Consider the following 25,192-nt stretch of genomic DNA (forward strand, 5'->3'; position numbering starts at 1 on the left):
AAGATTTACCATAGCATTTGTGGTTTTTAAAGGTATTCTTTCAAAGGAAGGACTAAAATTAGAATGTCGTAACTGGCAAACATACGAACTTCTAGTAGGTAAAGTTCAGAATTCCAGAACACTAGTTAACTGTCTAATAATTTAGGAATAGAAAAAATTTTTTTTTTTGGTCTAAGACTTTTGGCCCTTGTCAGAAAAAAAATCTAATGAGGACTTAAAATAGGTCAATAAAAACTCACTTTAAAAGTTTTGGGGTTTTTATGCTAAATTAAAAAATAAATTTAGTTCTCATTTTAATATTATTATTATATACGGTTTATAGCTAAATAAATACACTGACTGTGTTATTTTATAGAAAAAGAATACTTTTTGAGATTCTGAAATTATTTTTTCTCTATACAGAAAAACTCAACCTAATTAAAAAACAGCATGATAATAAAACCTCCTGAGCTTTCCAAAAGACCATCTGCCATAAAAGTTAATAAATACTACTTTCAAGCTGCAGTACAAAAATCGTATCTCGGAGTTCCTGCTGTGGCACAATGGGATCAAAGGTATCTCTGCAGCAGAAGGGACAGAGGTTTGATCCCCAGCCCAACGCAGTGGGTTAATGATCTGCTGTTGCTGCAGCTAATGAAGGTGGAGATCACAACTCTGGCTCGGATTAGAGGATTAGATCCCTGGCCCAGGAACTCCTTATGCCTCAGGGCAGCCAAAAAAAAAAAAAAAAAAAAAAAGAAAAGAAAAGAAAAAAGAAAGAAAGAAAAGTAAAAGGGAAAAAAAAATTTTTTTTAAAGTCTTACTGGATAATTTTCAAAAAACTTTCTGCCATTTGTTCTTCCATACTTTATCCTTTTGGTTTTGAGCTTTGAGGAAGGTTAAGTGTATGAAGAAACTTACCACAGTGAAACTCCACCTAGGCTTGAATTAACAAAAGCATAAGAGAAACACAATAAACTATGCCACCTTCCCAAAAGGTTCCCGCACTCGTTTATCACAGAAAACTTTAAATACACAAAAGCCAAAAGAACAATAAAATGAATTCCTTATACCCACCCTCCCAGCTTTATCCACTATCAACATTCTGCTAATTAAAAGACTCTTTGGGTTTTGTATTGGGTTTTGTTTTTGTTTTTTTGGTCTTTTTTTGTCTTTTAGGGTGCACCCATGGCATATAAAGGTTCCCAGGCTAGGGGTCCAATCGGAACTGTAGCTTCCGGCCTACCCCAAAGCCACAGCAACACCAGGTCCAAGACGAGTCTGCGACCTACATCACAGCTCACGGCAACACCGGATACTTAACTCACTGAGAGAGGCCAGGGATGGAACCGCGTCCTCATGGATGCTAGTCGGGTTCGCTGAACCACAACGGGAACTCTGACTTTTTGGAAGGAAAAAATTTCATTCCTATGTTAACTTTCAAGGTAAATCTGAAACTATGCCAGGTATTTTAAGAAACTAATTTCAGTAAATCAAAGTGATTTCAACAGTAAATGTGATAAAAATTCAGGGAATAAGGAGGTCTAGGGAGCACCCAGGATAAGAATCCGAACACTACCAATACTTTAGAAACCCTCTAAACATCTCAGTAACAAGCTTCTCTCTCCCCTAGAGATAATCACTACCCCATTTTTCTTTATAATTTTACCACCTAAATATGCACTCTTAATAAAACTTATTTTCCCCTGTTTCTGAATGTCATATAAACAGAACCATATAGAAAACAAGTATTCTGCTGAATCTACATACAAGTTTTTAAGATTCAAATATGTAGTCACTTGTAGCTCTGGTTCATTTATCTTCCACTGCTAAACAGCTATATAAATAAACCATACTTATCTATCTATAGACATTTGGGTTGTTTGTAGGTTGGAGCGAGTATGAGTAATACTGCTATAAACATGCTTACATATGACTTTCAATTTAGACTTGTGTATTTCTATTAGGTTACCCTTGGAAGTAGAATTACTGGGTCAAAGATATGCATGTAAATGCTAAGAGATAAATTAATTTTACATTTCTTTCTAAAATCATTTCACAACTTGTCTGTAGACTCTTTTTTTGTACATAATTCATATCACCAGTGAGCATTAACTGTTTAACCATCTGCCTTACAACTGTTATAATTACCCTTTTTGTATACTACTGGCTAGGATCTCCTTAAGCATAACGATTTTTGTTTGTCTGGTCTTTTTGTCTTTTAGGGCTGCACCAGTGGCATATGGAGGTTCCCAGGCCAGGGGTCGAATCAGAGCTACAGGTGCCGGCCTACGCCACAGCCATAACAACTCAGGATCAGAGCTGTGGCTGTGACCTACACCACAGCTCCTGGCAACACTGGATGCTTTACCCACCTAGTGAGGCTACGGATCAAAACGAGTCCTCATGGATGCTAGTTGGGATCACTAACTGCTGAGCCAGGACGGGAATTCCTCAAGTATAATGTTGAACATAAATAAAGATAACAGATATCCATGCCTTGAACTCCATCTAAAAGGGAAATATTTCCAACATTTCAGCATGTACTATGATACTGCCTACAGATGTTTTTATAGATTAGCTTAAGAAAGTTCCTCTTTTTATTTCTTTTAAAGGGAGGAAGAGGGAGGGGGTAGGGAAAGAGGTAGTGGTGAAAACTTGGAGAGATTTGCTTTTTTTTTTTCCCCCCCGCCCCTTTTTTGACTGCCCAAGGCATATGGAGTTTCTGGGCCAGGGATCATATCAGAGAAACACCAGATCCTTAACTGTGCTGGGCCAGGGACTGAACCTCTGTCCCAACACTCCCAAGACACTGCTGATACCGTTGCACCACAGCAGGAACCCTGGTTTCTTTTTTCTTTTCTTTTTTTTAGGTCTGCACCCTCGGCATATGGAGGTTCCCAGCCTATGGGTGAAAATGTAGCTGCCACTGGCCTACACCAGATCCTAGACAAGTCTGCGACCTACACCACAGCTCATGGCAAGGCTGGATCCCGAACCCACTGAGAGAGGCCAGAGATCACACTCCTGTCCTCATGCATACTAGTCAGTTTTGTTTCCACTGAGCCACGATGGGAACTTTTTTTTTTTTTTTTTTGGCCACAGTTGCAGCAATGCTGGATCCTTCACCAGCTGCACCACTAGCTAACTTCACTGTTTCTTTTTAAAATGGTTATTTATGCTTTCTTTCAATTTTGAAATTTTATTTTGATCAATTTTCTGCTCTTAAAATGGGCTGATTTCACCTCCCTATGTTCATAGTTTTTACCTTTAACTGAAGTATTAACCATGTTATATGTTAATTTCTGCTGTACAGCAAAGTGATTCAGTTATACATTCTTTTTAAAAAGAATATATACATTCTTTTTAAAAATGTTTTCTTTTCCACCATGCTTTAGAATAATGGAACTCTTTCCCCCTGGCAACCAAAAGTCTGTTTTCCTTGTTCATAAGTCTGTTTGTTTTGTAGATAGGTTGATTTGTGTCATAGTTTAGATTCCATATATGTGATATCATACAGTATTTGTCTTTGTCTGACTTACTTCATTTAGTATGAAAATCTCTGGTTCCTTGCATGTTGCTGCAAATGCCATCATTCATTTTTTATGACTGAGTAGTATTCCACTGTATATATGTACCAAATCTTTATCCATTCATCTGTCGATGGACATTTAGGTTGTTTCCATGTCTTGACTACTGTGAATACTGCTGCTATGAACACAAGGGTGCATGTATCTTTTTGAGTTATAGTTTTGTCTAGATATACACCCAGGAGTGAGACTGCTGGATCATATGGTAACTCGATCCTTAAATTTTCTGATGAACTTCCATACAGTTTTCCATAGTGGACGTCCCAACCACAGTTTAGGAGGTTTCCATTTTCTTTACATCCTCTCCAGCATTTGTTATTTATAGATTTTTTAAATGATGGCCATTTTGACCTATGTGAGGTGGTACCTCATTGTAATATTGATTTACATTTCTCTAACATGTGATGTTGAGCATCCTTTCACAAGCTCAATGGAGACCTTATTATATCTTCTATATTTCTTAACTTCTCTTGTGTATTATTTCCATCTTTTAGTATGACATACTTAATTCCGAATAGTTTTGATCTCACACACTGAACCTCTCTTTAGCTTTGTCCAATCTGCTGTAAATCTAATTCAAAGCTAATTTTGCTTACTTTGTTTAATAAGTTGTTTTTTCAAATCTGTATGACAGCTCATACTTCTCAATTCTGATGAGAGCATAATACTTTCATGTAAGCCTACGTAATTCTAATATCTGGAGTTCCAAATTAGTATGTTTTAATTACAAAATTAATTTGAGTAAATAGCTTGAGACCTTACTGTTCTTTCCCTAGAAAAGATTTACAATTGCCTCGTCATATGCCTGGGTACATTAACAGTCTGGGACCACCTTAATCCAATTTTCAAGCTTAAGCTTTTCTGAGCCACCCAGATGACATGAACACTAACTTCAGTCTTTAGAAAAACTGGTTTACCTAATCCTCACCCTCGGTGGGCAGAGGGCTCCAACTTTTTTTCTCAATAACAAAGGTCAATGACAACAACAAAATCACAGCTCAGTATCCCAGCTACCTTGTCTGGATTGGCATATACTTCCAGAGCAAAGCAGACTGGGGTGCTTGGTTCATTTGTCTAGATTTCCAAATTCTCTTAGGCTTAACCCTCTAATTCCTATTTTACTAATTCTTTGATGTTCTTGATTTTTTAAAAGATGTTTCAATATTCCATTCAGCTTGTGTTTTGTATTTGATGGATGGAATGGTCCAAATTTCCAAAGTTTCCCAGAGTCTCCTGTATTTTCTTGTTAAAACTCCTTCACGTCTTGTCCACACTCTGCCTTCAATTAATTGTCACCACCCTAAGTCAAGCCAACATTTTTCTTTTAATTAGATTACTGAAACAGTCTTCCAATTGGTCTTCTTGCCTCCAATTAGCTCATACTGTTACTACATTTTTTCCTACAATAATGCTTTTTTATCACATTTCTCCATAAAACAACCTTCGAGAGCTTTCCCTTCAGCAGGGAAAAAGTCCAAATTTATTTGCGCAGCATTCAAGGTTCTCCATTAATGTACTTCCTACTCAACACATCCAATCATCTCCCCTCTATTCTTCATGTACTCTAGCCACTCTAAATCTCATTACCACTCAACATATGTTCCTTAAATTCCCCCATGCCAACTTGTTTTCTGAACCTGAAGTGCCCAGGTTCCTAAAGCTTCTTGTCCTTCCAAGTCCAATCAAATGCCATTTCATCAATAAATTCTTTCCCACCGAAATCAGAAATACGGGGCCCAAAGGAAAAAGCTCCACGTGCCTCTGGTCTGCATGGGCCAAAAGAGTTATGTACACAGATTAGCAGGCTAAAGTCTGAGTCACAGCAGCATTTTACTTCAGATTACTTCAGTTTTTAGTTTTTATGTTTTGAAAACCAAAATGACATTTTTTTCAAAGCTTGTCCATTAAAAACACAGACTTCCTTTATAGTGAAAAACACACAGAAAAAATAATTTTTATGCAGAATTTGATAATGATAAAATATCTCACACTTCATTTTCTATAGTGCACAAAATGAATGAGTTCTGGCCTAAGCAGAAAAAAGCTCAATGCAGTTTTTGTTTTCTTTTAAAATCATTACCTGTTACCCTCTGATATCTATAGGAGAAACACTGTCATAGTTAACTAGTAAAGTTTGGCCTTTGTCTCATTTTAATAAAAAGATTTGTTTTTGTTTTTCTATAAACTCTCTCTCTCCTTCCTCACAAACCCACTGTTCAGGTGCTACTGTTGCTCTTATCAATATTTTCAGAAGTGTTATTTTCTTTTAAGTGATATTTCTAGTCTGCACTTCAACATCATGTGTTCCCTTTGTCTTTCAAACTCCAAGGTTCTCCTCGGGCCCTCTCTCTTACCCCAGGAAGCCTTGGAAGCCTCATCCTGACTCTCTGGACTTTGTACACTTTGAATAATTTAATGATTCTTAATTACTTAAAAAAGAAAACGTCATGGAGTTCCCATCGTGGTGCAGCAGAAACAAATCTGACTAGGAACCATGAGGTTTCGGGTTTGATCCCTAGCCTTGCCCAGTGGGTTAAGGATCCAGCGTTGCCGTGAGCTGTGGTATAGGCCGGCAGCTGTAGCTCCGATTAGATCCCTAGCCTGGGAACCACCGTATGCTGCTGATGCGGCCCTAAAAAAAGGAAAAAAAGAGAAAACGTCATGATTTTCATAAATTATTGCCGATTCTAATGGGTTGTTAATTTCAGTCCTATAGTTTTGTTTAGAGCTGGGCAAGGAAAAAAATAAAAGACAAAGACATTTTAGCAGTGGAAAAAAAAAAGAAAGTACCCTTTCTGTATTCCCATAACGCTTTATATCTAAGTACTCTGGGGGTAGAAACTGTATGATACACTGCTGTGCATACCTCTTTATCGTCAAACCTATGCCCAAGGTCTTACACACAACTGAGAGTCAAAAACATTCTCAAAATATATGAAGTAGTAAGAATACAAGAAGGTTAAGGACAAGAGAACAGACAAAAATAAATAAATTCACGGAGCAAAGACCCCATGTTCTTAATCACTATAGTATGTAATAGGATGGTACATTTCCAGCTTTCCATATACTGCTCCCCAGTAATACCTGAGTTGTTTAAAGAGGAAAAACCCCACTATACTGTAGAAGACTAGTGATGAATGCTATCACTAAAGTCAGGAGTCTGAAAAACCAAGTTTACTTTCACATTCCAGCAGTTAACTGTGAAACAATATATTACTAATGTGTTTAAGAAAAGCTCTATATTATCATAACATACAAAGGCTCACTCTAGTACCTAATCACTAAATGGGCATTAATACTTCAGAACAAAAAGGAGAAAGAAAGCTTTTTGTAACACAGTCTGGTAAAGACTACTATCAGCTTTTAAGGTTCTTTTATTACACCTGTCCATTTAAAAGTCGTTAGTCTATAGCACACAAAATTATATCTAAACTCCTGAGATAGACCATGATGGAAAAGAATATTTTAAAAGAACATAAATATATCAATGACTGAGTCACTTTACTGTACAGCAGAAATTGGTACAACATTGTAAGTCAAATATACTTTAACAATATTTTAATAAACAAATAAACAAAAATAGTGAGCCATCAGCCATCTCTATGTCCCCTTACCTCAGACACCAGTTACTCATTAACACCCACCTTATTATGCTATCAACTAAAATTAGTTTTAAAATTTATCAAAAGAGACCTATAAAAAAAGAAATCTGAGCCACAGGAAAGAAGATGTTGACTTTTTACTTGTTAACAACTCTGAAGGAGCTTAATTTGGCACAGGGTGGTGGTGGTGGGTGGGTTTTGTCTCCAACTCCTGCCAAATGAAATCTGATTTACATGCATGTCATAAGTTACATAATAGTTCTACTGTAGAAAAGAAAACCTAGAAATGGCTGAACTTAATTAAAATACTTACTGAACACTAACTATATATTAGGAGTTGTGTTAGGTGCTAGGAATTAAAGAGGTATTTTCTACACAATGACCTCTAACTAAATGACCTCTAACTAAAGTGGTGAAATATTATACCAAATACATATTAAAGAGCCAAGGAAGGAGTAATTACAAGTCTTGAGTAATAAGAAAAGTCATCTTACGGAGTTCCCGTCGTGGCACAGCGGTTAACGAATCCGACTAGGAACCATGAGGTTGCGGGTTCGGTCCCTGCCCTTGCTCAGTGGGTTAACGATCTGGCGTTGCCGTGAGCTGTGGTGTAGCTTGCAGACGCAGCTCGGATCCCACGTTGCTGTGGCTCTGGCGTAGGCTGGTGGCTACAGCTCCGATTCAACCCCTAGCCTGGGAACCTCCATATGCCGTGGGAGCAGCCCAAGAAATAGCAACAACAACAACAACAAAAAGACAAAAGACAAAAAAAAAAAAAAAAAAGAAAAGTCATCTTAGAGGCAAACCTTAAGTTGAGTTTTGAAAGACGATTAGGAAAAAGGACAATAAGGAAGGCATGCCAGGAGAAGGCCAAAGACACAATTCCAAAGGTATTCCCTAGAGCTATAGAACCAATAGCCTACAGTAATAACCACAGAAGCCCTGTGTCAGATAAAGGAAACATTTTCAAAGTTGAAACAACATAAAAAAGATTTGATGACTACTTTAAAAACTTTTGTACTACTAAAGTGGAATATAAGAAATGAAGAGAAGAGTTAGAAACGCAGGCAGAAACTGGATTTGTCATAAATAGAAAAGGAAGGACAACTCACTTTCTCAGGCTCTCCTGCTGGGAGGATAAATGGCTTAGCAGGAGCAGAGTGATCTACAGTTTATGTAAAGCATAGTACTGAAGAAGGGTCAATGAAGAATTCATTCTGTCAAAGAGGTAAGGATATAATCCATCTTTCAAAGGGTGTAACAGAAGAAGTAGGAGTCAAGGTGCCACATGCCCAACATTTGATGACATGAGCTGTGATGCCTGTGCCCAATGACAGCAGCAACACTTCCATTAAAACAGCTGACACAGTGATTTTTAGCATTTCCCAGGATTTACAGACTTCATGGCTAATTCTCATTATTTAATGTATTTTCTACTTAACCTCAAAGTTTATTTACGACTAAAAATCCTGATGATATACAGGAAAAGAAGATTCAAGATACGACAAATGAAATAAAGCAATATCCCACCAAAATTATGACAGAATCAAAGCCAACATGTAAATGTTGGCCTAAAAGAAGGGCAGATTTGTTACTGCTGCTCTTCTGATTCTGTGATTTGCTCTGTTTTGCCTTATCTGGAGGAGGATGGGAAGAAATCTAGTGAACAGAGAAAATTCTATTTAATTTGTAAAACAGAAGAGAAATTAATCTACAGAGTTAAAAAGCAGAAGGCTAAGTAAGAAGAAAAAAGGCAAAAGTCTGGAAAGCTGCTACTAGAGACAAAAAAAGACCAAAAAGTTAAAATGGTCCCCTTGTCAACCAGTCCCTCCACACCTTCACCAAAATGTATTTCTTTTTTTTTTTTTTTAAGGGCCACACCCACAGCATATCGAAGTTCCCAGCCTTGGGGTCAAATTGGAGCTGCAGCTGCCGGCCTAAACTGCCCCAAAACAAAAAGAATAAATCATTAGTATTTAGGGTCAGGACAGATTTGTTTAAGTCAAGGGGGCAAGTAAGAAGAATTACTGGCAAGAATCTATTTATACCTTTACTGCCCTCACTAGACTATGAGTTTCTCCTTCTAGGGCAGGAACTATAGCTCACTAATGAATAAAAGAAACATTTATATGCCTAACATAAGAAAATAATGGAGAGGACAAAATTTAAAATAATTCTCATCTTAGTATTTTGAAGTATCTTTAAATACATCAAAATGAATAAAGAATATCTGAATATAGTCTGTGTTACCAACTGGAAAGCAAGATTTTTAAATTTTTTATTTTCTTGCTTTTTTAGGGCTGCACCCAAGCCATATGAAATTCCCAGGCTAGGGGTCGAACTGGGGCTAGAGCTGCAGGCCTACACCACAGCAATAGCAATGAGGGATCAGAGCCGTGTCTGCGACCTATACCACAGCTCACAACAACACCGGATCCCCGACCCACTAAGTAAGACCAGGGATAGAACCTACATGCTCATGGGTACTGGCTGGATTCATTTCCGCTGCGCCACATGGGAAACTCCGCAAGATTTCTTTTTTAATGCTAGGTAAGAAATTTTATTGGCCATACTGTCTACCTTTTCTTGTGATTCTTGGGATCCTAAGTAGTTACAGGTATCATATGAGTAACCTTCATTGTTATACTTAAGAATTCGGAGGCACAGTTATCACTGAAGTTAAGATGCTTGATATTTCGTGTTTCTTTTCATTTTCCAAGGGAATTATGAGGGTGGAGGGAGAGGGAGGAATGGAAAGTGGCCTAGGCATTGGCACTGTTAAAAAATTCTCAGGTGATTCTAATTTACAACCACTTTAACACTTTATCAGTTGATTCTCTTAAGTTTTGTAGGTAAATGATTCTATTGTCCACTTAGAAATTCTCTTGCTTTAAAAAAAAAAAAAAAAAAAAAAAAGAAAGTATTTTCATTACAAACGAGTGCTTGTATTTTCTGAATTAAAAGTCATCTTGTTATTAAAAAGCCTTCCTGTGATTCTGAGGAAAATTCACAGAATATATAAAGAACCTTTAAAAAATCCATAATTCCCCCATTCCCCAAAACAATCTTTATGACCCTTATTTAATTTTTTATGTATTATTCTATTGATTAGAACTTCCAAATACAGTTTTAAAATTTTGGGAGGAGCCACGCCCATGGCATGCAGAAATTAGAAGTTCCCAGGCCAGGGATCAAACCTTCACCCTGTGACAATGTCAGCTCCTTAACCCAATGTGCCACAAGACAACACTAAAATATATTTAAATGGTGGTGACAGCCAGTAACTTTGACTTTAAGGGGCATATTCTAATGTTTCAAAATTAAATATAATTTGCCACAGATTATTAGTTAATGCCCTTTATTAACCTAAGAAATTAATAGTTTGGGAAAAATTGTTTTCTCTAACTCCTGGGTAAATGCACAATATTATCAAATACTCTGCTAGCATTTATTATAATTACCTTTTGGTTTTTCTTCATTAACCTGTTAATGGTAAATGCTATACTATGAGTTTTTCCCCAGTGGTGACCCATTCTTGCATTCCTAGAAGAAATCCTACTAGACCATTAATTCTTCCAATTCAATTATTATTTTATTCATGAATTCAACAGCTATGTTCATAATAAAGACGGTTTCTTTATGCTGCCTTTTGTCAGATTTCATAACCAGTTTTTGTTGTTGTTGTTGTTTTTGTCTTTTTAGGGCCACACCCACATATAGAGGTTTCCAGGCTAGTGGTCAAACCAGAACTGTAGCCGCTGGCCTGTCTCAATAGCCATAGCAACACCAGATCTGAGCCACGTCTGCGACCTACACCACAGCTCACATCAAAGCCGGATCCTTAACCTACTGAGCAAGGCCAGGGATCAAACCTGTGTCCTCATGGTTACTAAGTCATATTCATTTCTACTGAGCCACGAAGGGAACTCCAGTAACCAGGATTATTCTAATCTGGCTAACATGAATTAATGATGTCCTTTTTCTATGTTCTGAAATAATCTTCAATAGGAACTATCAGTTCCTTAAAGGTTTCTTAGAATTTGCCCATAAAAATCATCTAGTGCTTTTTGGAGAAGGAAAGGGATCTTTTAGCATAATATTTACTACATTTTTCCATGGCTGTTTTCCTACTTCTTTTCCTGGTGGGGTGGGAGAGACTGGGGGAGCATTAGGGCAGCTTATTTCCATTTCTTTTTTTTTTTTGTCTTTTTAGGGCTGCACCCACGGTATATGGAGGTTCTCAGGCTAGGGATCCAAAAAGCTACAGCTGCCAGCCTATACCACAAGCACAAATGCAGGATCCAAGCCTCGTCTGAGACCTACACCACACCTCACAGCAATTCTGGATCCTTAACCCACTGAGCACTGCCAGGGACTGAACCTGCATCCTAAGTGCTAGTCAGATTTGTTTCCTCTGAGCCACAACAAGAACTCCATAATTTCCATTTCTAAGTTTTCAAATGTAATGGTAAAAGTAGTATTATTTTTCCTATCCATAATTATGCATTATTTCCAGTGCTGTTTATTTGTGCCTTTTCCTCCTACCCCAATCACATTTGCCAACAGGTTATTTCCCTCCCATTTTTCAAAACAGACTACTTTTTTTTTTTTGGTTGCTTTTCTTTATTTTAGGGTTGCACTGGTGGCATATGGAAGTTTCCAGGCTACGGGTTGAATTGGAGCTACAGCTGCAGGCCTACACCACAGTCACAGCAATGTGGGCTCTCACTCACGTCTGTGACCTACACCACAGCTGACAGCAACACCGGATCCTTAACCCACTAAGCAAGGCCAGGGATCGAATCCGCATCCTCATGGTTACTAGTCTGGCTCATAACCCGCAGAGCCACAGGAACTGCAAAATAGACTTTACTTTTTAAAAATCAGTGTTAAGTTCACAGCAAAACCAGGCAGAAAGTATAGAGCATTCCCAGTATATTCCCTGCCATTACATACACACAACCTTCCCCGCTCTCAACATCTCAACCAGAGTGGTATATTTGATACAATCAATGAACCTACACTGACATCATTATCACCTAGCTTACATTAGGGATCACTTTTGGTATTGTGCATTCTATGGGTTTAGACATATGCATCATGACAGTTTCATACAGAACTTTCACTGCCCTAAAAATCCTTTTTGATCCGTATCTTCATCCTTCCTTCTCTCTAACCCCTGGCAACCACTGATTTTTTCATTATCTCCAAAGTTTTGCCTTTTCCAGAATGTCATATCCTTCGAACCACATGGTGTGTAACCTTTTCAGATTTGTTTCTGCCACTCAGTGGAATATGCTTTAGGATTCTTCCATGTCTTTGCAGGGTTTGATAGCTCATTTCTTTTTAGCAATGAATTATATTCTTCTGTCTAGTGTGCCAGAGTTCATTCATCCATTCACCTACTGAAGGACATTTTGATTGTTTCCAAGCTTTAGCAATTATGAATAAAGATGCTTTGAATATCATGGGCAGGTTTTGTGTGGGCCTAAGTTTCCAACTAATTAGGGTAAATACCAAGAACCAAGACTGCTAGATTATACAGTAAGAGTATGTTTCATTTTGTAAGAAACTGTCAAACCAGACCCAATGTGGCTGGACCGTTTTGTATTCCCACCAGCAATGAATGAAGAGCTCCTATTGCTTCAAATGCTCATCAGTATTTGGTTGTGTCAGTGTTTTGGATTTTGGCCATTCTAACAGGTCCGTTGCAGTGATTTTAACTGGCAATGTCATTTTTATTAGCAATGCCCTAATGATATGTAAGTATCTCTTCATATACTTATCTGACATCTGTATATCTTCTTTGATGAAGTGTCTATTAAGATTTGTGCTGATTTTAAATGTTTACTTACTGTTGAATTCCAAGAATTCTTTGTGTATTCTGGAAAACGGTATCTTTTGCAAACATTTCCTCCATCTATGGCTTGTATCCTCATTCTCTTGATATTCCCCCATTTAAAAATCCATTTCAAAGATTTATCTTTTGGCATTCCCGCTGTTGTGCAGTGGGTTAAGAATCCCACTGCAGCAGCTCAGTTCGCTCAGAACTGAGAAGCACAGGTTTGATCCCCAGTCCTGTGCACTGGGTCAAAGGATCTGATGTTTCCACAGCCACAGCTCAGATTCAATCCCTGGCCCAGTTATTTCCGTATGCCATGTGCAGCCATTTAAAAAAAAAAAAAAAAAAAAAATCTTTTGTTTTATTTATTTTTGTTCTCTAGTTCATTAATGTTGCTTTTTTAGGAATACCTATTCTATTCTCTTTGGGTTAACTTTTTATTTTTCTAACCTCCTGTTTCAAAGGCTTAATTTTCTACCTATTTATCTTTTTCTTATAGATACTAAAATTATAAATTTCCCTATACCTCTTCAGCAGAATCCCACATTTGTCATCTCATTATTTGGTTCTAATTATTTTAATAATTTTGTTTTTTGATTCTAAGAGTTATTTAGTAAAGTGAAACTAGAATACCAATTTTTCTTGGAATGTATTATAGCTCAGAATGTGACCAATTTGAAAATAATATACTCTGAAGAGTACACCAAATACCAATACATATTTTATATCCTCACTATGTTTACCTATTGGTAAATAGTCTAAAAGAAAACTAGTGTTAAGCATAGTTAATATGTCAAAAGAGACAGCACTCACAAAACAATAATTAAAATGAGTAAGCTGTATACTGTTGAAATAAATAATTCAAGATGGCTATACAGCAGAATGGATGCAGAAAGAAAAGCAAGTTAGTGAATTAAGTAAACGTGAGGAACTTTCACAGACCACGGTAGGAAGACAAATATAAAAGAAGCATTTTGAAAAAAAGTGAAAGAGAGATGCAGAAGTTTCAAAATGTAATCAAGAGGAATTGTAGAAAGCATTAAGAGAATGGAAAAAAAGTAATATTAACGAAGTAACAGCTAAGAATTTCCCAAAACTAATGTGAGTCCTCAGACTTAAAGTGCCCAACTGTCTATGTTTTCAAAACCTACCCCTGAATTTCAGAATACTATGGATTTCTTTTTCGAGCACTCAAAAACGAATCACATGTAATTAACTTAAATGACTGAAGGATGTATTATTCTAGAGGGAAAAAAAGTAAATCTAGATAAAACAGTGGGATGCAAGAAACAAACGAGCAGGGAAAAAAAGTTAAATATATTGATGATAAAAATGCTTAACATAAAATGGAAAATTCAAATATTACCAACTTATCCAACAGAGAGGGGGAGAGAGAAGGATAGAGAAGAAAAGTATGCTACAGGCTTTGTCTTGTGCAGGGCATGGATATAAATAGTATAATACTGCTGTATAAATTAAGGTAAGTCAGTAGTTAAATCTAAACATACTAGTTAGTGGGAGTTCCTGTTGTGGCTCAGCAGTAACGAACCTAATTAGCATCAATGAGGATGAGGGTTCAACCCCTGGCCTCACTCAATGGGTTAAGGATCCCACACTGCCATGAACTGTAGTGCAGGTTACAGATGTGGCTCAGATTCGGTGTGGCCGTGATGTAGGCCGACAGCGCTAGGTCTGTCTGATGTGACTCCTAGCCTGGGAACTTCAACATGCCACAGGTGGGGCCCTAAAAAGAAAAAGGAAAAAAAAAAAAGATGGTCAGATCCATGGGAAAAAGAAAAAGATCATACTAATCAAGGAGCATTTTATTCTTCAGTGAACCACAGGAAAGCTGTATAGTATGCGTTTAAGAACATAAGCTTTGGAGTCCAACAAACCTGAGTTTGAGTGCTAATTCCTTGTGACAAAAAACTGAGATAAATGCATCAAGCTCTAAGTCTTAGTTTCCTTATCAGTTAATGGGGATAGTAATTTGTAGCTCCATAAAGCTATCACTAGGATAAAATGAAATAATGCCTGGCACACAGGGCTCAATAATTAAGAATTACTAATTTTAGACTGACAGAACAAAGCTGACAGAATAAATAAAAGCTGTCATCCTACCACAAAGTACTCCACATTTCTTCTAAGGAAAAGAAAAAGATTAAGAATGGCACTATTATTGTATTCTCCAGTCCCCGTAACTTCTTCCCTTTTAGGACCAGAAACATTTCCAGAGAGAAAGTACCCAATGGACTTTAATCTTGCCCTGAAACCACAGAACCAGTTCAAACTGAGCTGTTCTGGTGGCCAGGATATCCTGAGCAACTTCTTTATTTTGTTCTTATTGAATAAATGACATTATTATGCCTAAGATAAATTTAAAGGTTTATGAGCAAGAAAGTTCTGAATAATTAAGGAGAGATTTTATTCATGTGTTCTAAGAATATATCAAGTGATTTTTTTAAATCTATTTTTAGTTCTGAGTATGCAAGAGGATACACTGTAGAATATAATGAAGGAGAGACCCCACACTTCACCTCTAAGATAAAATAAGAGACATTAAGTCTGAATTTCCTTAACACTAAGTTTATTGCAAAATTCAGAGACAGAGAATATGAGATATTAAAGCAAATACTAGTTGTATGATGGTTTGTCATATCTTGGTACATAAATCAATTCCTTACTATGTCTCATAAATTCAGTTCAAAGGCAAAAGTTTCGTGTCACCTCTAAGTGCAAAGCTCACAATATAATTCCTTACCTTTCCATTAGCTTCTCTTTATCCCAATTGAAGTGGCTAAGGAGTATTCTTGTGATAGTTGCTGGATTCTAAAGAAGGGGGAAAAAAAGTCATTTTAAGGTAATAGTACTTCAATGACATTTAGTGATTTAGGCTGAACTTAAATTTCTATAACACCCCACCCAAAATTCCTAAGATATTTCTTTATTCCATTAAGAAAACACAAACTTTGTTCTTTTGTCTTTTTAGGGCCGCACTCCGGCATATGGAGGTTCCCAGGTTAGGGGTAAAACAGAGCTGTAGCCACCGGCCTACTATTCCACAGCCGCAGCAACGCCAGATCTGAGCTGCATCTGCAACCTACACCACAGCTCATGGCAACGCCAGATCCTCAACCCACTGAGGAAGGCCAGGGATCAAACCCGCAACCTCATGGTTACTAGTCGGATTCATTTCCGTTGAGCCACTATGGGAATTCCCAAACTTTTAATTATATAATCAAGATTATTTAAAAATAGTTTGTCAAACTAATGTCAAGTTTCCATGGGAGTCTAAAGAAGAATTCAAAATAAGCAAAGAAGAAATTAAATGAAAAACTACTATATTAAATAAAGCATTAATTAAAGTGAACTGTTTGCAATAAAGATTTTAAAACCAACTGCCATATCAATACACTGTAAATCAATAAAACTTCTAACACCTTATGTACTGAATAGTTCAAATGGGTCCAAACCATTTTTGAGTGAGAAGGTCCTTCAGAGATATTTATGAAAAACGACAAAATATCTGTACTGATAAATAATTTATAATTTTAAACTGCTATCTCAGGAAAGGGTAGCACCATGAAATAAACCCAAAGTTTACTGCCCTATCATTCAACGATGTCACAAATATATCCATTTTCAATGAAATTAGCAGAATTTTAACTCGAAATACAACGGCACCTAAGAGAGGAGTCAAAACCTGATTCTTTCAAAGATAACTAGAGCTAGTGACAATATCAAAAGTGAAACTCAAACCTGAGTCTGCTTATTTGTATTACTTCATGTATAATTTCACTACATCAAGTAACATTTCAAAAAAGGTCTATTTCACCATAGTTAGATCATAGTATTAAAAAAGTAAGCCTGGAGTTCCTGTTGTGGTACAGCAGAAGTGAATCTGACTAGTATCCATGAGGATGCGGGTTCAATCCCTGGCCTTGATCAATGGGTCAGAGATCAGGTAGGTGTCACCATGAGCTATGGTGTAGGTCACAGACTCAGCTCAGACCCCTAGCCTGGGAACTTCCATATGCCAAGGAAGTGGCACTAAAAAAACAAACAAACAAACCAAAAAAAACGGTAATTCTGTATATTGTTATGAAAGAAATCTTCAATTATCCTCAATAATACTATTTGTCACAGAAAAATTCACATGCATTCACATACCTAAAAAAAGTCAAAAATGCAGACATGGTAACTCCCAACCCTCCACTCTAGGCACATTTTGCTAATCCATCTAGTTATTCCTTATTTCTTGGACCGAAACTCATAAGAATCCTCCTAAAGGATTCACAGCACTCCAAAAAAATACAACCCATCTACAAGAATTAATAATGAAAAGAAATGAATCTAGCTGATCCAAAGTCATAATATCTGTATAGAATATATAAACACTGTCATGTGTCCAGCTCTTTCTCAGAAATATGATACAATAGGTTTTCACAACAGGATCTGCCATGCAATTGAAATAGTTAATTCATTTAGTCATATGTACAATAAGGGAAATAATCCTATCAAGTGGGAAAATTAGGTCAACTAGTATCCACTGGGATTCCGCATCTATAGCTTTGCAGCACTCTATGCACTATATATTCTCTGCCACTAGACAGTGCACTTGGGGAAAAAATGTTTCAGGAATTGCTAAGAGTCTCAACTTGCAAAGAGATAAAGGGGACAGGAGGTGAAATGCCCTCTTTGACTTACTGTTGCTAAGTGCCTTTTCTGGGTCTTGAGTTCCCAGATCAAAAACTGGTCTCTTATCCAGAGGTTCCCAAACCTGTTACTGCTTCTTCAAAAATTATTACGAAGAAAAAGAAAAAAAAAAAAGAAAGAAAGAAAAAAAAGGAGTTCCCGTCATGGCGCAGTGGTTAATGAATCCAACTAGGAACCATGAGGTTGCGGGTTCGGTCCCTGCCCTTGCTCAGTGGGTTAATGATCCGGCGTTGCCGTGAGCTGTGGTGTAGGTTGCAGACGCGGCTCGGATCCCGCGTTGCTGTGGCTCTGGCATAGGCCGGTGGCTATAGCTCCGATCAGACCCCTAGCCTGGGAACCTCCATATGCCGCGGGAGTGGCCCAAGAAATGGCAAAGACAAAAAAAAAAAAAAAAAAAAAATATATATATATATATATATATATATATATTATGGAGGTGTTTCCGTCGTGGCGCAGCAGAAACGAATCCGACTAGGAACCATCAGGTTGGCTGATTCAATCCCTGGCCTCATTCAGGGGGTTAAGGATCCAGCATTGCCATGAGCTATGGTCTAGGTCACAGACAAGGCTCAGATCTGGCGTGGCTGTGGCTGTGGTGTAGGCTGGCAGCTGTAGCTCGAATTAGACCCCTAGCCTGGGAATCTCCATATGCCTCAGGTGCTGCCCTAAAAAAAAAATTACTATGGAATGTTCTGTTTAAAAAAAAAAAAAAAAAAAAAAAGTTCTAGGTTCCGCCCTCACATGTGCTCATCACCAAAGGAATTCAGAACATTAGATTAGTGGTCCCCCAAGAAAAAGAAAACATTACAACTTCCTTTCTGATTTTTAGCTATCTGTTGAAAATTTTCTGCATAGATGTAATATGTTTGTTTAAAATATACCTACTGGGCGTTCCCGTTGTGGCTCAGTGGTTAACAAATCTGACTAGGAACCATGAGGTTGTGGGTTCGATCCCTGGCCTTGCTCAGTGGGTTAAGGATCTGGCATTGCCGTGAGCTGTGGTGTAGGTTGCAGACACGGCTCGGATCCCAAGTTGCTGTGGCTCTGGCGTAGGCCGGCGGCTACAGCTCCGATTCGACCCCTAGCCTGGGAACCCCATGTGCCTTGGGAGTGGCCTTAGAAATGACAATAAATAAATAAATAAATAAATAAATAATAAATAAAATATACATACTGTATTGGAGGCCCATGCTCAAAAATGTTTCCCAAGAGAGTATTACAGAAAAAAAATTGTCTAAACCACATGATAATGTCAAAATACCTATATTCTGCCAGGGTTCTATGCTATAGGGCAGAAGACATTTCACAACAGTAACTAAATAAACATATTTAGGTCACTATCTCAGTGCAGCTGGCTCAAGTCGTTTATGTGCATTGCATATAAGGAAAGGTGATGGGGCAATAAAATTTACTGTGTATCTACTGTATTCCAGGCCCTGTAGAAGGTATTTTACACAACTCATTAAATCTTCAAAGTACTCTGTAAACACAGTCATCTTTGATTTTAAATACGAGAAAACTATGACTAGGTTCCAGAAGCTTACAAAAACTACCTAATATCCTGCTCCTTATTAAGTAGAATAGTTGTGAATTCTAGTTTAGGACAACCTGGATCTAATATTCCTTCGATTATTCCATGTAGGAGAATCTAAAAGAATATTAAAGATCTCATTTAACTATTAATCATATGTCTAAATATCCTCTATATTCTCCACCAAAAAGTAATTCAGAGCAGGATGAGGAGGGAATGGTAGAAAGAAAGAGGCACAAGGGAGCTTTTTCTAAGTGACTGAAAATGTTCTACTTCTTGAATGTGATGGTTGGTTATATGAGAGAAAACATTTATCAAAACTCACACTAAACACGTATAAATGAGTACCCTTTAGTCATACAAAGGTTATACATCAATAGTATTTATTTATTTAAAAACAGAACAATCTGAATTCTCATCCTGTCCAAAACGGAGTAATAAGCTCATTATAGCATCTCTCTCTGACTTTACAACTAAATAAAAACTTTCGACAAAACACAATATACAACTATCAGAGTACTGAAAATTAAATAACAGCAGGTAGACTGATGAGGGAAGTGAAGAACAAATAAGATGATGGTATGTATCCCGATTTTTTTTTCCCCTTTATTTCTTGGATTTGGTGCAAGAGTGGGCCAAACAGGCATACTGTATAGCAGGCATGATTACCAAAAACTGAGACAAGTGCATCTTTTTGGCCAGAGGACTAAGGCAAAAGGCTGCTGGAGAAAGTAGGGAGAATATTTTCTTCTCTGTCCCTTATTCCTCCCAGCCCTGCCCTGAGGCCAGCTCCAGCCATGAAACTACACTCCTGCAGACCACAAGCATAAACCCACTGCTCTGAGTAGAAGAAATGGAAGGAGAGACCCTGTGGTCAAAAGAAGAGTGCGGGAGAACGCCTATTACTTTCTTTTCTTTTTTTCTCTTGACACTTCACCTCAAGGTGAAGGAAACTAAAACTGAAAGAACTCTATACTTCTGCCTAGGGGAATGCAGGGCCCCTGAGAGATAAGAGAGTGGAGCCAGAAACACTGAAAGGAGAGAGATGAAGAAGTAGATTTCCTAATTTTATATGTGAACCAAGTCATGGACTCACATGCAACCCATGCATGTGTGGAACACAGCCAAAGAATAGGAAGAGAGGCCTCCAGAACAGAACTACGATATAAACAATTACACAAATTCTACATCAACCTAAGTGGGAATGGGAAGGGCAAACTCAACATAGCAAAAACTTTGAAAACTGAATAGATAATGGAACCAATTCATACATAAAATAAGGAAAAAAAACCTAACTGGGTTGACTTGTTTACTAAAACAAGTAAAATATTCTCACCATTCTCTAAAGGATTTTAAAAAGATGTAGAATCTCATATAACATTCCAAACATCTAGGACAGAATCCAAACTTACCAAAGAACAACAACAAAAATCTGATAATTGTTTTCTTCTGACACCAAGATGACCTAAATATCAGAATTACCAAAGACTTTTAAGGCAGCTTTTAAAAACATGACACATTTAAGGGTGAACACCTTAAAAATGAATGAAAGAAATCCTTAGGAAAGAGTCTCAAATTATAAAAAAAAAGAACCAGGAAAATTTTAGAACAAAAAACCTGAAGATCACTGGATGGGCAGAAAGGAGGTAACAGAAGAGTCAGTAACTTAAAGAAATGTCAACAGGAGTTCCCGTCGTGGCGCAGCGGTTAATGAATACGACTAGGAACCATGAGGTTGCGGGTTCAGTCCCTGCCCTTGCTCAGTGGGTTAACGATCCAGCGTTGCCGTGAGCTGTGGTGCAGGTTGCAGACGCGGCTCGGATCCTGAGTTGCTGTGGTTCTGGTGTAGGCTGGTGGCTACAGCTCCGATTAGACCCCTAGCCTGGGAATCTCCATATGCCGCAGGAGTGGCCCAAGAAATAGCAAAAACACACACACACACACACACAAAAAGAAATGTCAATAAATTCTCCAATCTTAACAACTATATCTACATATATTAAAGAAGTCTCTCACGACCCTGTGGGATAATATCAAAAACCATCACCCTAGAATTCTAAATTCAGTGAAAGCATAGCTAAGGAATGAAGATATGGATATTCTCAAACAAAAGAAACCAAGAAAATGCATCGGCAGCAGACCTGCTCTAAAGGAAATACTAAAAGATGTTCTTTGGGTAGAAAGGAAATGGTACCACAGGGAAACCTGGAACTTCAGGAAAGAAGTAGGAGTAACAGAAATGGTAAATAAGTATCAGTCTATTTTTCTCCTCTTTAGTTCCTGAAAATATTTAAAACTGTTGAAACCAAAAATGTTAACACATCATGGTGAGAGGAAGACTTACATGTATATAGATGTACTACACACGATGACTACAATATAAAGGGACTGAGAGAAAGGTCATCTACATAGATATAAGGCTTCTACGCTTTACTTGGAGTGGCAAAATATTAACTCCAGGAGTTCCTATTATGGCTCAGCAGGTTAAGAACCTAATATCCATGAGGATGAGGTTCGATCCCTGGCCTTGCTCAGTGGGTTCAAGGATCTGGCATTGACATGAGCAGCAGTGTAGGTTAGGCTGCAGATGCAGCTTGGATCTGGTGTTGCTGTGGCTGTCAGGTAGGCGAGCTGCTGCAGCTCAGATTTGACCTCTGACCTGGGAATTTCCATATGCTGCAAGTGTGGCCCTAAAATGACAATAACAGTAACAACAAAAATAACTCCAAGTACAATGTGAAGAGTTAAAATATTTATATTTTAGTCCCTAAAACACCAATAGATACATGAATAGATGAAGTGGAATTTTCCCTTTTCCCTTTTTGGGGGGGGGGGGGTATGGACCTGTGGCATGTGGAAGTTCCCAGGTCAGGGATCAAACCCACATCATAGGACAACAGTGACAATGCCTGATCCTTAACCCATTGAGCCACCAGCGAACTCCAAAGTGGAATATTTTAAAAATTTCAATTCAAAAAAGAGGCAGAAAAGGAGGATTAAAGAAAAAAATTATTTAAAAGACCTACTAAATTCAACCACATCAGTAATCACATTAGATGTAAAAAGTGAAAAACTCATTTAAAAGACATAGATATACAATACCAAGTTATCATGTTTACACCTGAAACTGATGTTGTCAATTATACCTTAACTTAAAAAAAATAAATCTTGGAGTTCCCATCATGGCTCAGTGGTTAATGAATCCAACTAGGAACCATGAGGTTGTGGGTTCGCTCCCTGCCCTTGCTCAGTGGGTTAAGGATCCGGCGTTGCCGTGAACTGTGGTGTAGGTTGCAGACGCTGCTCAGATCCCGCGTTGCTGTGGCTCTGGCGTAGGCCGGTGGCTACAGCTCTGATTCGACCCCTAGCCTGGGAACCTCCATATGCCATGGGAGCGGCCCAAGAAATGGCAAAAAGACAAAAAAAATTTTTTTTAATAAATAAATAAATAAATAAATCTTTATGCTACTAAATGAAAAGACAGTTTAGTTTCTATAAAAGGCAAAACTATATATTGTTTATAAGAATACATTTTCCAATTAATGATATATAGAGACTAAAAGGATGAAAAAAGATGTGGTCATGCAAAACACTAATCAAATGAAAGCAACAGCAGCTATATTTGTATCAAAGTAAACTTCAAAAGAAAATTTACCAGTGCTAAAGAAAAACATCACAGTGGAAAGGTCAAGTTACCAAGAAAATATGCACCCAACGAAACCTCATAATACAAAAAGGAAAAACTGACAGAAGTAAAAGAAAATCCACAATTACACTTGGAAATTTCAAGACACCTCTCTCACTAATGCACTGAACAAGTTGACAGACTACTTGGAAAATAAGCCATCTTGTATTAAATAACCCAAGTCAAAGAGGCAGTTTTGAAGAAACTGAAGAAAATGAAAATATAACACACAAAAATTTGTGAAATGTAGCTAACATCATTTGGGGGAAATTTATTGTATTTAATGTTTATATAAGTAGTGAAGATTAAAAATGCTTTTTTTTTTTGGAAAAAGCAAACTGCATCAAAAGCAGGCAGAAAAAGTAATAAAGAGAAGTCAACAAAATAAGAGAAAAACAAAAGAAAAACCAAAAACTAGTACTAAAGATCAACAAAACGCTAGAAAGACTACCCAAGATAAAAGGCCCAAATCACAACATAAATGAAACAGACCAATTTCCTTAAAAGCCACTAACTACTAAAACTCACTGAAGAAATACCTAACACAAACATTTCTACATCTATAAAACAAACCAAACGAGCAATGAAAATCTTTGCACAGGGCACTCCCATGGTGGGCTCAGCAGTAACAAACCCCACTAGTATCCATGCGGATGCGGGTTCAATCCCTGGCCTTGACCAGTGGGTTAAGGATCCAGCACTGCCATTAGCTGTGGTGTAGGTTGCAGATGTGGCTCAGATCTAGTGTTGCTGTGGCTGTGGTGTAGGCCAGCTCAGATCTGGTGTTGCCATGGCCGTGGCATAGGCCAGCAGCTACAGCTCCAATTCAACCCCTAGCCTGGAACTTCCATATGCCATGAGTGCGGCCCTATAAAGAAGGAAGGAAGGAATAAAGAAAAGAGAAGAGAAGGAAGGAGAGAGAGAGAGAGAGAGAGAGAAACAAAGAAAGAAACAAAGAAAAAGAAAGAAAAAAGGAAAGCAAGGAAAATCTTTGTACAAAGAAAACATAAGACTCAAATGGTTTCACTGGTAAATTTTATCAATCATCAAAGAACCCAAAAATACCAATTCTACATAATCTCTTACAGAAAACAGAAGAGGGAACACTTCCCAATTCCTCCAATTCCTATTATAAGACCAGCATCACCCTGCTATCAATATCAGACAAAAACTTTTTAAGAAACCACTACATAATCAAAGATGTGAAAATCCCCAAGAGGAGTTCCCTAGTGGCCTAGAAATTAAGGACTTGGCATTGTCACTGCTGTGGCTCAGGTTTGATCCTTGGCCTGGGAACTTCTGAATGCTGTGGTCACAGCCAAAACAAACAAAACACATGCGCAAAAACTAACAAAATATTAGGAAACCAAATCTAGCTATATATAAAAAAAGATAGAAGATTGTACATCAACTATAATAAAACAAATTTTAAAGGATAATTACACTACAACAAAGTGAAGTTTATCCCAGTATTTCAGGGCTATTGAAATATTTAAAAATCAGGATTATTAATTAACCATATTAACAGCCTAAAAGAAAAACCACAGGAATGTAGTAACAGTAGGATATAGAAAAAGCAATTGACAAAATCCAATATGCAGTACTCATGAAAACTCTTACCAATTTAGGAATATAAAAGAATTTCCTCAAATTGGCAACCTATTAGAAAAATTACAGCTAACACCATACTTAATGACTAAAGACTGTATGCTTTCCTCCAAGATATGAAACAAGGCAAGGATGTCCATTTTTTACCACTCCTATTCAACACTGTATTGAAAGAAGCCTTACAAATCCATTAAGGTAAGAAAAAGAAACAAGGCATAGAGATTAGAAAGAAAAAAATAAAAATATCTCTTGTAGAAAGTGATATGATCAGAGTTCTTTTATGGTGTGGTGGGTTACACATTCACTGAAGCAACTCAGGTCACTGCTGTGGCACTGGCTGGATTCCTGGCCTGTGAACTTCCAAATGCCACAGGGGCAGCAGATAGACAGATAGACAGACAGACAGACAGATAGATAGGTAGATAGATAGGTAATGACATGATCTATGTAGAAAATTCCATGGATCTACAAACAAGTTTCTAAAATAAATGGTTTAGCAAGGTTTTAGAAGACAGGACCAATTTTTTTTTAATACACGTTTTTATATAGTGGCAATGAGTAACTGGAAATCAAAAAAATTTTAAGTGCCATTTATAGTAGCACCAAAGTATTACATTCAGGTATAAATTTAACAGAATA

At 37.5% G+C, this 25,192-nt stretch overlaps 1 protein-coding gene across 4 annotated transcripts in view; it reads right to left on the reverse strand.

Annotated features, from left to right (window-relative positions):
* ARIH1 (ariadne RBR E3 ubiquitin protein ligase 1) overlaps positions 1-25,192 on the reverse strand; it is a 116,562-nt gene that overhangs the window by 54,880 nt on the left and 36,490 nt on the right. For 3 of the 4 annotated variants that reach the window (XM_021099101.2, XM_021099103.2, XM_084968904.1), the window contains one exon: positions 15,775-15,842. The exons of the other annotated variant lie outside the window; for it this stretch is intronic. In XM_021099101.2, coding sequence (XP_020954760.1) covers positions 15,775-15,842 — 68 coding nt within the window. The remainder of the gene's footprint in view (positions 1-15,774; positions 15,843-25,192) is intronic. 4 annotated transcript variants of the gene reach the window in all.

This window comes from Sus scrofa, chromosome 7, assembly GCF_054392235.1.
Source record: "Sus scrofa isolate SSC_HxYL_T2T_F1_AM1 chromosome 7, Sscrofa_HxYL_maternal_Yorkshire_Landrace_v2.0, whole genome shotgun sequence".
NCBI lineage: Eukaryota > Metazoa > Chordata > Mammalia > Artiodactyla > Suidae > Sus > Sus scrofa.